The 15,825-nt window shown below is 42.7% G+C and overlaps 1 protein-coding gene across 1 annotated transcript in view; it reads right to left on the bottom strand.

Annotated features, from left to right (window-relative positions):
* The window catches only part of LONRF2 (LON peptidase N-terminal domain and ring finger 2), a 114,739-nt gene that overhangs the window by 19,145 nt on the left and 79,769 nt on the right, over positions 1-15,825 (bottom strand). Inside the window, exons 3-8 of the mRNA XM_073590522.1 lie at positions 13,149-13,271; positions 11,972-12,127; positions 11,144-11,351; positions 9,146-9,248; positions 3,977-4,091; positions 354-475 (exon numbers count right to left, since the gene is read on the bottom strand). Of these exons, the coding sequence (XP_073446623.1) occupies positions 354-475; positions 3,977-4,091; positions 9,146-9,248; positions 11,144-11,351; positions 11,972-12,127; positions 13,149-13,271 (827 nt within the window). The remainder of the gene's footprint in view (positions 1-353; positions 476-3,976; positions 4,092-9,145; positions 9,249-11,143; positions 11,352-11,971; positions 12,128-13,148; positions 13,272-15,825) is intronic.

Below are 15,825 nucleotides of genomic sequence, written 5' to 3'. Positions count from 1 at the left end.
AAGTGAGTGCTGCTAGAGGGAGCCCCAGGATTAGGATGCATTGCTTTTTCAAGTGTTTTCCATATTCCCCACCTACTGACCTCAATAAGAGCTGCAAAAGAACAGTTTTTTGATCGCTTCAAAAAAAAAGAACAGACGTTCATATGATATGATATGATAACATTTATAAAAAATATTACTGTCGGTAACTGTCTCATTCTGAATCATTTTTCCTCATGCATAGGCAGATAACAGATAGTGCACATAAATCATAAGGCTAGTGGGGTATGTGATTTCTTACAATATGACTTACACTGGGAATAAAAGTCATTTGGCTGAGTCACGCACACCCTTTGTTCAATCCCAACACTTACTTTGATAACTCCTTAATCTCCTCATCGTACAGTTTCTTTCGCTCATTTAGCTCTTCTGGTAGGTAACGTATTATCAGTTCTTCTGTCAGAAGGGTCTTATTGTAAGCTCTGCTTGCGAGGTACTAGATGAACACATGTAGAAATGATAGAATTAGCATTATTAATGCCATCACATCCATACTGGCAGACTGTAGGACTCCAACTACACAACCTACTAAGAAGCACAAGTTTCTCAGGTCCGATAGAAAGCAGAGGTGACACACATTTTCATTATTCCCATTAGGTGTCATTCAAAACTTAAAAGCAGAAAAAAATGCTTAAAAGGCTGTACATATCAACAGCAAAGTAGTTTTACGATATTTATAAAATAGGAAGAGACTTTAAAAGTGTTTTTGAAGCATTTTCTCCTGGGACCCACACTTTCAGTGAGGCGGCTGTGTACCTTCCTAATGCTATTAACCTGGAGATTAGCCCTGTATTTGCAGGTTAATGACTTCACGACTTTGGACGCATAGGTACGTCTAAAGGGCCCTTTACACATAGCAATATCGCTAAAGCGTCACCGATTTTGTGACGCACAGCGATATCACTACATGTGATACTCACCTCCGACTGGCCCCCCCGCTGGCTATCGCTGATTGCACGAGATCAGCTTGGTCCATTTCTCGTCGTAGGCTTCCTGCTGGCGCCGACGAGCGAGACATGGACGCGGGCGGAAGAAGACATCATCGCTGCATCTGAAAGGTAAGTACGACCGCCGATCATCGCTGCGTCGCTAGTGAGATCTGCCTGTTTGGCAGCTCACTAGCGACCATTTAGCGATGCACCAGCGATCCTGACCGGGTCGTATCGTTGTCGGGATCGCTGGTGCATCGCTAAATGTAAAGGGCCCTTTAGGTTGTGTCCTGCACATGACAGCTGACCTGATCGGCGTTCATAGATCATAATTTATGATACACATAGAAGTGATGGAGCACAGGCGATCAGATGATCGCAGCTTCATGTCTCCTAAAGGGACGATTGAAACAAGTAAAAAAAAAAAGAAAATTTAAAATAATATATAAAAGTTCAAATCACCCCCCTTTTTCCCCATTCAAAATAATGCAATAACAAAAAATAAAAAGTACACATATTTGGTATTGCTGCATATTGAAATGTCTGATTTATCAAAATATAAAACTAATTAATCCAATTGGTAAACCGGGAAATGGAAAAAAAAATTGAAAAAAAAAAAAAAAACAAAAAGCCAGAATGACCTAGCCCCATATCCTTAAAAAAAATGGAGACGCTACACGGCGCCATTTTTTTTCCTTACAAATTTCAGATTTTTTTTTCATCACTTAAATAAAAAAGAACCTATACATGTTTGGTATCTGTGTACACATACTAAGCTGGAGAATCACAATGGCAGATCACTTTAGCATTTAGTGAACATGACAAAATAAAAAAACACTTGGAATTTTTTTTACCCATTTTCCAGTACACTATATGGTAAAATCAATGGTGTCAATCAAAGGTACAGCTAGTCCTGCAAAAAACAAGCCCTCATATGGCTATACTGAAGTAAAAATAAAAAGTTATGGCTCTAGAAAGAAAGGAAGTAAAAAACAATAGCGCAAAAATAAAAAAAATCGCAAGGTGGTGAACAGGTTAATATCATTATCTGAACTGACAGTTTCATTTTAAGGCCAGAGTCACACTACCGTAGAATATGGCCAAGTGCTATGCAAGAAAACATTGCATAGCACTCGGCCCAGTGTTAATCTATGGGGAAGGTCACATCTCCGTTTATTTTCTCGGGCGTATTCAGCGTGCGTGTAAAATCGCAGCATGCAGCAATTGTCACCGAGACTCGCCAATGCAAGCTTAAGGGTGCGAGAAAAAAAAATAGCACAGCACTCGGACCGATTTTTACGCCCCAGTGTCCTTTGAAAAGCCGACATTTCATGTGCCGCATACAGTAAAATCACACTGACTGGTCAGAAATGAATAGGTATATACCCATAGAATACATAGATATATAAATGTCAGTGACACACACATACATATATGCATTTATATTGCATAGATATACAAATAGAAGAAAAGCCGGCAATTCATCTGCCGTGTTCTGTCAAATCACTGCAGGAGCCGACAGGATAGAAAAGATGGATTACATACAGTAAATACACATAGAATAGGCAGATAGATAGAGTTCAGTGACAAATACAATTAGTACAGTGTGTGTGCAAATTATTGTACATGTATTTAATTAATAAAAGATTACTTTTTGGAAAAAAATGGTGTGGGCTCGCATGCAATTTTCGCAACCAGCAGAGGGAAAGCCGATGGCTGGGGGCAGATGTTTATAGCCTTGGATGTCTGTGTTTTCTTACAATGTGACTATGGGGTTAGGGATGGGGGAGTCTTATTGACGCCTCTCTATTACTAACCTTGGAGGATGATGTCACCTGACAATACAAAGATGACATCAAACCCCAACTATCATCCCACTTGCCACCGCTACAGGGCAAGTGGGATGAACAAGGCTAAGTGCCAGAATTGGTGCATCTTAGAGATGCGCCTTTTCTGGGGCGGCTGAGAGCTGATGTTCTTAGCCGGGGGAAGCTTTAAATATCTGCCCCCAGCCGTTGGCTTTCCCTCTGCTGGTTGCAAAAATTGCGCAGGAGCCCATGCCATTTTATTATTGAAAAATAATCTTTTATTAATTAAATACAGGTACAGTAATTTGCACACACACTGTACTAATTGTATTTGTCACAGACAAGTATATATCTACCTATTTTATTTGTATTTACTGTATGTAATCCATCTCTTCTGTCGGCTCCTGCAGTGATTTTCCAGAACACGGCAGATGAATTGCCGGCTTTTAATATATGTGTGTGTTTTGAGAATATTTCCTTTGAAAACGATGTTAAATGACAAGAGAATTGCTGTTAAAATCGCTTTGCAATCTGATAGCAATTGCACTGCATTCGGATGTAAATCGGATGCTAGGTGTGAGAAATCGGATTGTACTTGCATGCCACTCGCATTACACTCCTGCGAGTCTCGGCAGGGAGACTCGGACCGATTTTTCATATGTTTAATGTGACTCCAGCCTAAGGTTCATTCTGCTGCTAATTAAGTTCCAGTTGGACTGTTCCTTGGCTGCATTCACACAATGCAACTGCTGTTTTTTGTTTTTTTTTGGGTACAAATTGTGTAAGGCTAAGTGCCCACATTGCAGAAATGCTGCAGAAATGTCCGCAGCGTTTCCGCAACTCCCTGCCGCGGGTAAAACGCATGCGGAAGTTGCATGCGTTTTCCCGCAAAACACAAGCGTTTTGAGCTTGCAGAACGCTAGCGCTTTTCCAAGCGATTTGTAGCATTGCTTGGAAATGTGATTGACAGGTTGGTCACACTTGTCAAGCATAGTGTGACCAACTTTTTACTATTGATGCTGCCTATGCAAAAATTCACCTAAGTTTCTGGAGCCTTCTGCACTGGCATGCTTTAGGGCTAATCTGGTGTAACAGCTTGTAGTGACATGACAAAATCTCTGCACCAATGCCTGTGGGTGTTCATAATAAATGGTTTATTTCCCCTGACACACCAATACGTGTATAAAATGATGTACTCACCTGTGACAAATTTTCCTTGCAGAGGGGACAGTGAGGGTTGTGGTCCAGGCAACGCTCAAGGCATTTGAGGCAGAATGTGTGCCCACATGGGGTGGCTACAGGCTCATAAAATAACCTGGACAAATAAAGCATATAGACAATGTAAATGCAGGATAATTCTATATGTGCAACCCTGTAACAGTGCATAACTGAGGATGATAGATGATAATCTCCCCAGTATCAACATGACACAGAAAAACCTGCTGCTATTTAACACTGCTAGTAAATAAGGAGATCTATGTTCTATCAGATGATGGCGCTGTTGCTTCACAACTAATGGAGACGTCGATATAGGAAAGGATTTATTTTATATTGCCTGCTTTATGTACGAGTTCATTATTACACATATACACATACTTCCTTTTGCAAAATTTGGCAAACAATAGGCATTTTAGTGTCTGGGAAGACCGCAGTAGTTTGCAGTCAGAGTTTATCTGCCGCTGTGGTCCAAAGATGTTATATTACTGTATCTTTTTTTCTATAATCTTTTAAAGGTCCTTTTTTGGAATAGAAACCCCCAGATTCCATTTTTTGTTAAAGTGAACCTGTTACCAGGTTTGGCCGATATGAGTTACGGCCATCACCTTTCAGGGCTGATATACAGCATTCTATAATGCTGTAGATAAGCCTCCGATCCGACCCGAAAGAGAAGAAAAATAAATTTTATTATAGTCACCTGCTGGGCGGTCCGGTCCAGTGGGTGTCGCAGATCTTGGCCCTGCGCCTCACATCTTCTTGCGATCCTCCTCCTGCTTGCTGCATGGCTCACCGGCATCACGCTCCTACGCAGGCGCACTTCTCTGCCCTTTTGAGGGCAGAGTAAAGTACTGCAGTGCACAGGTGCAGCGCCTCTCTTACCTTTCCCGTCGCCTGCGCACTGCACTACTTTGGTCTGCCCTCAAAAGGGCAGAGAAATGCGCCTGTGCAGGAGCGACGAAGCAAGCAGGAGGGCGGCATCGCAAGAAGATGGGAGGTGCCGGACCCGGACCTGCGACACCCATCAGACCGCCCCCCCAGGCAAATATAATAAAAGTTATTATATATATATAAGTTATTTTTCGGATCGGGAGCTTATCTACAGCATTATAGAATGCTGTAGATAAGCCCTGAAAGGCAGTGGCCGTAACTCGTATTGGCCAAACCTGGTGACTGGGAGCATTTTGGCTGCAAAACATTGTTTTACTATCCCAGCAAAGTGAGATTTCGGAAATGTCATGCATATGTTGCTTATTCTTTCCTTGCAGATGTGAAGTAATCCTCAGTTTGCAGTATGTCTATTCGTTCTGCATTTTTGCAACGTTTTTCACCCAATCTATTGAATGTTGAAAAAAAAAAAAAAAAAAAAAAAACGCATGCAAAAACACGCATTTTCTATGCAATGTCTTTCCTGCCAGAGACACGCTTTCGATGTAGTAATGTCTGCACCTACTCTTTATGCTTACTGACTTTCTTACTTCCTTAATTTTGTTTTTGGCTAAACACTAATAAATCAGTGTTCATATTGATGCAACATCATGTAACTATGTGGTTTATAAACTGGGTAAGAAAGTTTATTTTTCTCTTTGCTGTTTCCTACAGGTTTGAGATTGTTTTTAAACACCACGAAGCCTAGATAACCCCTTTAACCCTTGCCTCGATTTCAAATATTTGACTTATCGTAATCCATCTCTTAAAGGGAATCTGTTACCAGGTTTTTCCTACCTAATCCGAGCAGCATAATCTAGAGACAAATACCTTGATTTCAGTGAGGTGTCACTTACTGGGCTGCTTAGTGTAGTTTTCATAAAATCACTGTTTTATCAGCAGGAGATTATCACTAGAGAACTAGTAAACCTGCTGCCAAGTAGCTAAATGCTAAACCACGCCCCCAACACTGACTGGCAGCTTTCTGCCTATGCACAGTGCCAATTATTGATGTGGGTGGGGTTATACAGAGCTCAGCATTCAGAGAACTGGTAGATCTGCAGCAGGTAAGTCAGTTTTCTTAATCAAAACTGCAGCATCTAATAAAGTGATACACTGATGAAATCGGGATCTCTGCTCCTACATCATGCTGCTCTGAGATGGGGTAGCAAAAATCTGGTGACAGATTCCCTTTAATTCAATAACCAAGACTATGAAAAGTATTAATTTTACACGGTCAACTTAAACATCTAGTACTATTTCACTTTGCGTTAGTTATTTTTCTTTACAGTATATCTAAAAAAAACCCAAAACTTACTGTGCTACTGAACTTTTATATGCACTTCAACCAATTGTACGCTAGACTTCACCTGAATTTAGTCTTTCATATAGAAAGTAGCTATGTGACTGCACTGACAGCCATATTAGTTCTTCAGAGTCTTTTTTGTCATCCAAACCAAAAGGTGCTTTAGCTAGCTTCTAGCCTTCTTGTAAGAGTCAGCAAATCTTTACATCAGGGCTGATTTACATTTCTTGGATGAAAACTTTACCCTTACTCACAACTAAGGTAGAGGACAGCATCTGAATTTGTGTAAATGTCTATCAGGGCTCATTCACATTGCCATATATTCTCTCATGCGAGAGAATCTGGCCGATTATGTTAATGATAACTCAAACTCTGCCAGAGTTTGAGCCGAGTGTCATTTGAGTTTGATCTGATTCTCTCGCATGAGAGAATCTCAGCACAGGTGCAGAGATGGAGAACGTAGTTTCTCCATTGTCTCTGTGACCGTACATTGGACTGCACTCAGATGACATCTGAGTGCAGTCTCGATGTTTCGCACACACCCATAGACTTGTATGGGTGTGCGTGATCCAAATATCGGAGCCACTCTCAGCATTCTGCGAGACTGTTTTCTTGTGCCGAATCAGAAAAGAAAATAATGGCAGATCTACACTGCCCAATAGTATAACATTGGCTCTCTGATAAAACATTGCATAGCTCTCGCCTGTATTTTATGCCAGTGTGAGAGAACCCTTAATCTGGATGTTAAGATATTTTTTAATCAAGACTCAATAAAGTTGGATTATTTTTATCCTACAAGTTGGATCACTAGAATTTTGTTCATGCCGTTACACACCACCTCCATGGACACGGAGTGACACAGAAGTTACCTGTAGTTTGTTTTTTTTCTATTACTCAATGTACCTTACAGACCAAAAGTTTGGACACACCTTCTCATTCAAAGAGTTTGTTTTCTATATTTTCATGACTATGAAAATTGTAGATTCACTCTGAAGGCATCAAAACTATGAATTAACACATGTGGAATGATATAATTATAAAAAAGTGTGAAACAACTGAAAATACTGAATGTCTTATATTCTAGGTTCTTCAAAGTAGCCACCTTTTGCTTTGATTTCTGCTTTGCACATTCTTGGCATTCTCTTCATGAGCTTCAAGAGGTACTCACTGGAAATGGTTTTCAACTCACAGGTGTGCCCTGTCAGGTTTAATAAGTGGGATTTCTTGCCTTATAAATGGGGTTGGGACCATCAGTTGTGTTGTGCAGAAGTCTGGTGGATACACAGCTGATAGTCCTACTGAATAGACTGTTAGAATTTGTATTATGGCAAGAAAAAAGCAGCTAAGTAAAGAAAAACGAGTGGCCATCATTACTTTAAGAAATGAAGGTCAGTCAGTCCGAAAAATTGGGAAAACTTTTAAAGTGTCCCCAAGTGCAGTGGCAAAAACCATGAAGCGCTACAAAGAAACTGGCTCACATGAGGACCGCGCCAGGAAAGGACCAAGAGTCACCTCTGCTGCGGAGGATAAGTTCATCCGAGTTCACCAGCCTCAGAAATCGCAGGTGAACAGCAGCTCAGATTAGAGACCAGGTCAATGCCACACAGAGTTCTAGCATCAGACACATCTCTACAACAACTGTTAAGAGGAGACTTTGTGCAGCAGGCCTTCATGGTAAAATAGCTGCTAGAAAACCACTGCTAAGGACAGGCAACAAGCAGAAGAGACTTGTTTGGGCTAAAGAACACAAGGAATGGACATTAGACCAGTGGAAATCTGTGCTTTGGTCTGATGAGTCCAAATTTGAGATCTTTGGTTCCAACCACCGTGTCTTTGTGCGACGCAGAAAAGGTGAACGGATGGACTCTACATGCCTGTTTCCCACCGTGAAGCATGGAGGAGGAGGTGTGATGGTGTGGGGGTGCTTTGCTGGTGACACTGTTGGGGATTTATTCAAAATTGAAGGCATACTGAACCAGCATGGCTACCACAGCATCTTGCAGCGGCATGCTATTCCATCCAGTTTGCGTTTAGTTGGACCATCATTTATTTTTCAACAGGACAATGACCCCAAACACACTTCCAGGCTGTGTAAGTGCTATTCGACCAAGAAGGAGAGTGATGGGGTGCTACGCCAGATGACCTGGCCTCCAGAGTCACCAGACCTGAACCCAATCGAGATGGTTTGGGGTGAGCTGGACCGCAGAGTGAAGGCAAAAGGGCCAACAAGTGGTAAGCATCTCTGGGAACTCCTTCAAGACCATTTCCGGTGACTACCTCTTGAAGCTCACCAAGAGAATGCCAAGAGTCTGCAAAGCAGTAATCCAAGCAAAAGGTGGCTACTTTGAAGAACTTAGAATATAAGACATATTTTCAGTTGTTTCACACTTTTTTGTTAATTATATAATTCCACGTGTGTTAATTAATAGTTTTGTTGCCTTCAGAGTGAATCTACAATTTTCATAGCCATGAAAATAAAGAAAACTCTTTGAATGAGAATGTGTGTCCAAACTTTTGGTCTGTACTGTATAACAAAGACCCGGTATAAATATCCGTACTGTAACATATATTCCATAAGCTACAGCAGAATTCTCTCTAGGATACAGCCAGCTCATTGCCATGTAGAATACAGCTATATTGGCAGCCATTATATAGCTCAGTGAGACTAACGGCAAACCAGCTTTGGAACGATCATTCCATCTATGGCAGATTTGTTGCTCAGTAGCATGTAGATAGAGCAATATTTCCCAGAATCAAGTTTTGTTTTTTTTCTTTAAAGATCTGTTACATTTGACAGATACGAGCTTTGGAACCAATACATACAAGTAATTCAGCAGAACATTTACAAGACATACCACAATGCCTGTGTTACATTGTTGTCTATATTAAAGGCAATGTTACAAGAGCTTGTGAAACAATACCTCATGCAGAGGGAACACTCAAAATCTGAAGCATCCACCAACTCTTTGGGGATCTCTCCACCGGCTGAGTGTGAGGTAGGCTCTTTCCATGGGGATTCAGCATCTGTGCAATAAATAGAGCAGTATGTGAACGGAGGTTTTGTTTTCATTTTAGACCTTTTTTTTTTTTTCAGTTATTTAACTACTAGGGCCTGCGATTTATATTGGCGTAACTAGATTTCTTGATTGTGCTTATATAGTGGTTGGAAAGGTTGTCAAGATTTTAAAAAAAATGTCCAAACAACCACTGCAGCATTCACTTGATCATCACGGGACATCATCATTTTCAGTCGCAGCAGAGACCAATATAGTGGTGATGCTGGACCGACAGGGTGAGCTGCGAATATACAAAATAATAGGAAGAGTGCCAATTAAGCGCTCACTTATGTGTTAGCGGTAAGTATTAGGCTATGTGCCCACGTAGCGTTTTATTCCGGACACTAAAAACCGGACTCCTTCCCAGAAATCGCACATTTTTTTCCGTGCGATTTTACCGCGATTATGATCGCGATTTTGCCGCGATTTTCGCGTGCGATATTCAAGCACTTTCCAAGCGACTTGAAGCATCGCTTGGAAAGTGATTGACAGGTTGGTCACACTCGTCAAACATAGTGTTTGACAAGTGTGAGCAGCTTTTTACTATTGAGGCTGCCTATGCGGCATCAATAGTAAAAGATAGAATGTTAAAATGCTAAAAAAAATTAAAAAAATCGGGGTATATCTACCTTCCAGCGTCCCGCGCTGCATTCCCAGGCCTCAGCGTTCCCAGTAATGCCTTGCGAGACCTGTGATGACGTAGTCTCGCGTTGCTATAGCGATCTCGCGAGACCACGTCATCACAGGGCCTTGCCGCAAGGCATTACTGGGAACGCTGAGGCCCGGGAATGCAGCGCGGGACACCGGAAGGTAAATATACCCCGATTTTTTATTTTTTATTCTTTTTTTTACAGGGGTATGGTACCCAGGGCCTGGAGGACAGTCTCCTCTCCTCCACACCGTGGGTACCAACTGCACATGAGACGCTTAACTTCCTGCATGGTGGGCATAGCCACATGCGGGAAGTAAGCGATTCTCATGCATTCCTATGGGTGCGGATCCGCCACGGAAAAAAGCGCAGCATTAGCACAGCATGTGCGGAATGCCATAGGAATGCATGGGGGCGTTCTGTACACAATTTTTAAACGTTTTCGCGCCGAAAATCGCGGCAAAAACGCTTAAAAATCGCTACGTGGGCACACAGCCTTAGTGATGAACATGGGGGCTTATTACTCGAGTTTGCCTAGGGTGCTCGGATATGCACCGAGTATGGTGGTGCTCGAGTCCCCGCGGCCGCATGTTTCGCAGCTGTTGAACAGCCACAAAACATGCAGGGATTGCCTGACAAACACGGGCAATTCCCGCAAGTTTTGTGAATGCGAAACATGCGTCCGCGGGGACTCGAACATGTCACTCGAGCACCCACCATACTCGGTGCATATCCAAGCACCCTAGGCAAACTCGAGTAACGAGCACTCATGTTCCTCACTAACAAGTATCCCAGGAGACTTCCATGGTAGACAGTCTGTGGTCTGGGTGTGGTGCACGGAGTATGCGCTGGTCTGGCTTCCAGGTCACTCTCAAATCATCCAAAAAGGAATGTTCTCCAGCACCAAAGGGAAGTAGTTAATATTTAGCCTTTAATTATACAATAAATAAAATTAGGGGGAATGCGCACATATTAAAAAAAAACAAAAAACCATACAGTTGACGTGTTTCGGGTATAAAAACCCTTAATCATTCCCTTTGCGGCTGGAGAGCATCTCTTTCTGGACCGGTGAAAACCGAGCTGGTAAGTAGAAGTTAATTTGTTGTTTTATAACATTACCTGGCTTTTGTCCTTTTTTTCTACGTTGGACAAGCCTTTTTATCAGAAAGTTAACATTTTGCTGGAGGACATCTAACGCTATTTCTTTTATTTACCATGCCTGATGGCTTTGGCAGGGAGCTCAATACTGTGAACATCTTCAGAGGCGCTGGCACGTTTTCTCTTAATACCTACTCCAGGAAGGCAAGAGAGGACACTTCCAAGGGTCTCTGTTGTTTTGTCGTCCGACAGATCGCAAATATCAGGACAGTCTAGAACATTTTTCATTTGAAACGAGGCTTTGGTTAATCTGAACACGGGGTCCTGTAAAGAAGACAAAACCGCAAATGTTAGCAATGACTCATGTCCCTCCTGGCTGTAGCCTAAAGGTATACAAACTACTAAATCTATTTCCCATGATTATGATGGATGTATTGTAATCAGATAGTTGGTAAAGACACTACGGGGGGGCTTTAGAAGGTACTCTTGGTATACACTATGCTCACACCCTTTACATGCCTTGCAATGAAACTGATCCTAAAACGTTGGTTTGGGAAATTACACTGCAAGCTCCAGTGGGCAGAAAAGAATAAAGAGATAAGGCACAAATTCATCAGAGTGATTACACTGGGTTTATGGCATAATATACTTTGAAAAGCTGCAAAATTCTTGAGATAAAATGGGCAGAGCTGAGGAGGGATGAGCTGCGGTGTCCCAGTAATCTTACTCCTGTCAATCACTGTAGTAAGATTTATGGCAAGGCACATGAAACGTTTCAGACATGCCTAATTTATTAAGAGGTGTGCACCCCCTAATGAATCAGGAGCATCTGAGTGTAACACGCCCCATCATGAAGACCGCCGTGAACATCGCTGATCTTGATGAATCGGGGCCATGGTGTTAGCAGGTAAAAGGTGAATTACTATACAAATCAATGCATTTACCTTTGAGCCTCCGGGCAGACATACATCATCCACAGAAGGAGAACTGTTTGGACCATTTAGGGAGATCGGCTTTAATCTAGTATATGGAGCTTGGGCGCGGACAGTAAAACTGGCCTGGACATTCTCAAAGTCCGGAAACAGCATTTCACATATCAGCTGAGAGTAAAAAGAATAAAAATATTTAAGTTGCATCTTTTTAAATGAGTAGTTGTTAGAATTTTATAGCTACTAATTTACATCAAAAAGGTAAAGGGCACGTCCAAACCCATTTTCCCAATGCATATAAAACCTTAACGAGGCACATGTACAAAATGTACCTAGTTTGAGGTGCATTTCTCTTCTACATTTAAGGAAAATAAGCACACACATTAAAAAGGTAAAAAAAAAAAAAATTACAGCTACACCTTCTGCATTTGTTTGCTTCACTGCATTGTACAGTTAAAGGATTTATCAAGGACTATTTTTTTTTTTTTAACATGGGCCTAAAAACTAACAAGCAGGGAGTTGTTCACTACCTGCCAGTTCTACTCGGTGCAAGCAAAAAGGGGACACCGACCGCTTCTGAGCATGATACAGCTGCTCAACATCAACAGAGCAGCTCTTTGCAGCTTTCGCTGTCATCAAGTAGACAGAGCAGCTCTTTCTTTTCCGATCTGCTCTGTTGATGGAGCGTGACTACAGACATCATGATGATTAACAGCAGGCTCCCCACTGCCTACTGCGGGGAGCTGGCTGTCAATCACCATGACATCGGTAGTCATGCCCCATCACCAGAGCACACCGATAGAGAAGCTGCTGCCCTGTCGACGTGACATCAGCAGAAGCTGCAAAATCACTGGCAGAAGTGGTCTGAGACTGCTCTGTGTCAGCAGAGATCCGCAGAGGGCACAACGGGGAGGTAGGTAGCAACTAACTGCTGTTTTTGTTTTTAGTATAGGCCTAAAAGATTAGTCCTGGGTAAACCTTTTAAAGGTGAGGGTCTGATCAGATCCATGGGCCATCAGTTGAGCTATAGCTATATTTTAAAAACCCAGGACATTTTGATTGGAAATGGTTACCAGTCTATATAAAGTTTTACAAAATATGTACTAGTCCCAAACTAATAAAATGAATGAATCAGATGGATAACTGAAATCATTGGAGATGCACAGAAAAAGTATGACATGCTCAGTTCTACCTTTTGTGCTTCTGCCTTCACTGAACTCCATTCAGGATTTAAGGCAACACAATGCAGAAACTCCTTCAACGACTCCTCCATTCTCCCAAGTCCAGAAAGCGCCTGTGCCTTCACATAACGTCCCTGTATACACAACAACGTGACATGCTTTAAAAGCGATTAACCAAGCATCTTGTACCATGCTTTCTAAAAATAATCCTCTCTATTAAACTGGCATACAGGATTAAACAGCAAAGGACATCATGTTCTCCGGAGACAAGAAAATGTATTAATGATGTACTGCTATCCAAAATAATACAGAGATAAAAACGTCTCATAGAAGATGGTGATGTTGCACATCATGAGATCTAGGACTCTGTTGCCATTGGTGAGAACATCTGCAGAACGTATCTTGTAGTATTCTTCATCCTGCATCATCTCTTTAATTATGATTACCATATGTACTCGTGTTTAAACAGAGTTTTTCAGTACAATTTTTTGTGCTGAAAACGCCCCCCTCGGCTTATACATGAGTCATTGTCCCAGATGCCGGCGATGGAGGAGGAGCGGCGGAGCAGCGGGTCACAGGAGGTAGGAGCTGGTGGCTGCGGCAACTGTGCCCGCTGCTAAAGAGAAATGAATATTCACTGCACTGGTAATGAATATTCATTTCTCTTATAGTCCGCACAGTTACAGCCGGAGCAGCAGCTTCCAGCACCTGTTAAAAAAATAAAAAAACTCCTACTTACCTTCCCTGCGTGCCCTCGCAGCATCTTGATCCGATGCCAGCAGCTCCTGCTGCTGGGCGATCACATGTCCCGGCTGAGTGAAGAGAGGTGAATATTCCTTACCTTAATGAGCAGGGACACGTGATCGCTCGGCCGCAGGAGCTGCTGGAATTCGATACAACAAGATGCTGCAAGGGAGCGCAGGGAAGGTAAGTAGAAGGTTTTTTTATATGCTTTTCTCATGGGGGGGGCATGTATATAAGGATAGGAATGAGGAGCATAGCATACCAGGACAGGGATGAGGAGCCATGCATACCAGGATGGGGATGAGGAGCCATGCATACCAGGACGGGGATGAGGAGCCATGCATACAAGGATAGGGATGAGGAGCCATGCATACCAGGATGAGGAGCCATGCATACCAGGACGGGGATGAGGAGCCATGCATACCAGGACAGGGATGAGGAGCCATGCATACCAGGATGGGGATGAGGAGCCATGCATACCAGGATGGGGATGAGGAGCCATGCATACCAGGATGGGGATGAGGAGCCATGCATACCAGGATGGGGATGAGGAGCCATGCATACCAGGATGGGGATGAGGACCCATGCATACCAGGACGGGGATGAGGAGCCATGCATACCAGGACGGGGATGAGGAGCCATGCATACCATGACGGGGATGAGGAGCCATGCATACCATGACAGGGATGAGGAGCCATGCATACCATGACAGGGATGAGGAGCCATGCATACCATGACAGGGATGAGGAGCCATGCATACCATGACAGGGATGAGGAGCCATGCATACCATGACAGGGATGAGGAGCCATGCATACCATGACAGGGATGAGGAGCCATGCATACCAGGACAGGGATGAGGAGCCATGCATAAAAGGATGGGGATAAGGAGCCTTGCATACCAGGACTGGGATGAAAAGCCATGCATAAAAGGATGGGGATAAGAAGCCAAGCATACCAGGACAGGGATGAAGAGCCATGCATACCAGAATAGGGATTAGGACACAATGCATACCCAGCTTATACTCAAGTCAATAAGTTTTCCCAGTTTTTTAGGGCAAAATAAGGTGTCTCGGCTTATTCTCGGGTCATCTTATACTCGAGCACTTTGTTAACTAGGGCACATATTTTCAACAAGAAAAATAAAAAAACAGTGGGTTTGTGGAACACTGACGCTCATGCTAGGAAACGGCAAAAAACTAAATTCACAGACTGGGCAGCACGGTGGCTCAGTGGTTAGCGCTATAGTCCTGCAGAGTTGGGGTTCTGGGTTCAAATCCCACCAAGGCCAACATCTGCAAGGAGTTTGTATGTTTTTGCAGGGGTTTTCTCGGGTTTTATCCCGCACTCCAATTTAGATTGTGAGCACCAGTGGGGACAATGATGATGAGGTTTGTGGAATTAATGGCAAGTCATGGAGGGGGTGACTGCTTAATATTAAATTGCACAAAAGCAGCAATCACCCCCTCCATGACTTGGCAGGTTGTGAGTTGTTGTCTTATCAGTATTTTGCACCCGAGTTGCCCGCATCTTTACTACATAGGTTTGCTGCATCCTGAGAGTGAATTACTTCTGAGACACTGCTGTCCACTATTTCTTTGCTGCATTCTTCTACCTTAGTGCACTAAAATTAGTAATACTTACCCCCACCACATACTTACACCACTAGGGAAGTTTTAATTAGCTAGAAATGTGATTTTTCTATTTTCTGCTGTCTAAACCTGAGATGTGTCTTATAGTATGGTGTGTCCTATAGTCCAAAAGGTATAATGTGTGTCAATAATAGTATTAAAAAAAATATGGCTCAAATCGCTATATACATGAAAAAGCAGTTCACATGGCATGTAATATCCCATATTGGGCTCCGGACTGGAGTTTCTCCGACCCCCATTACGCCTGGTGAGACAGACCTCCAAAGGAACAAATAAGTAGCCTTTCTATGGAGT

Source organism: Dendrobates tinctorius, unplaced genomic scaffold (genome assembly GCF_039654945.1).
Source record: "Dendrobates tinctorius isolate UK_male_01 unplaced genomic scaffold, ASM3965494v1 ptg000117l, whole genome shotgun sequence".
Lineage (NCBI taxonomy): Eukaryota > Metazoa > Chordata > Amphibia > Anura > Dendrobatidae > Dendrobates > Dendrobates tinctorius.
Note: the sequence above shows the minus strand (reverse complement) of the source record. Positions and strands in the feature narration are given on the sequence as shown.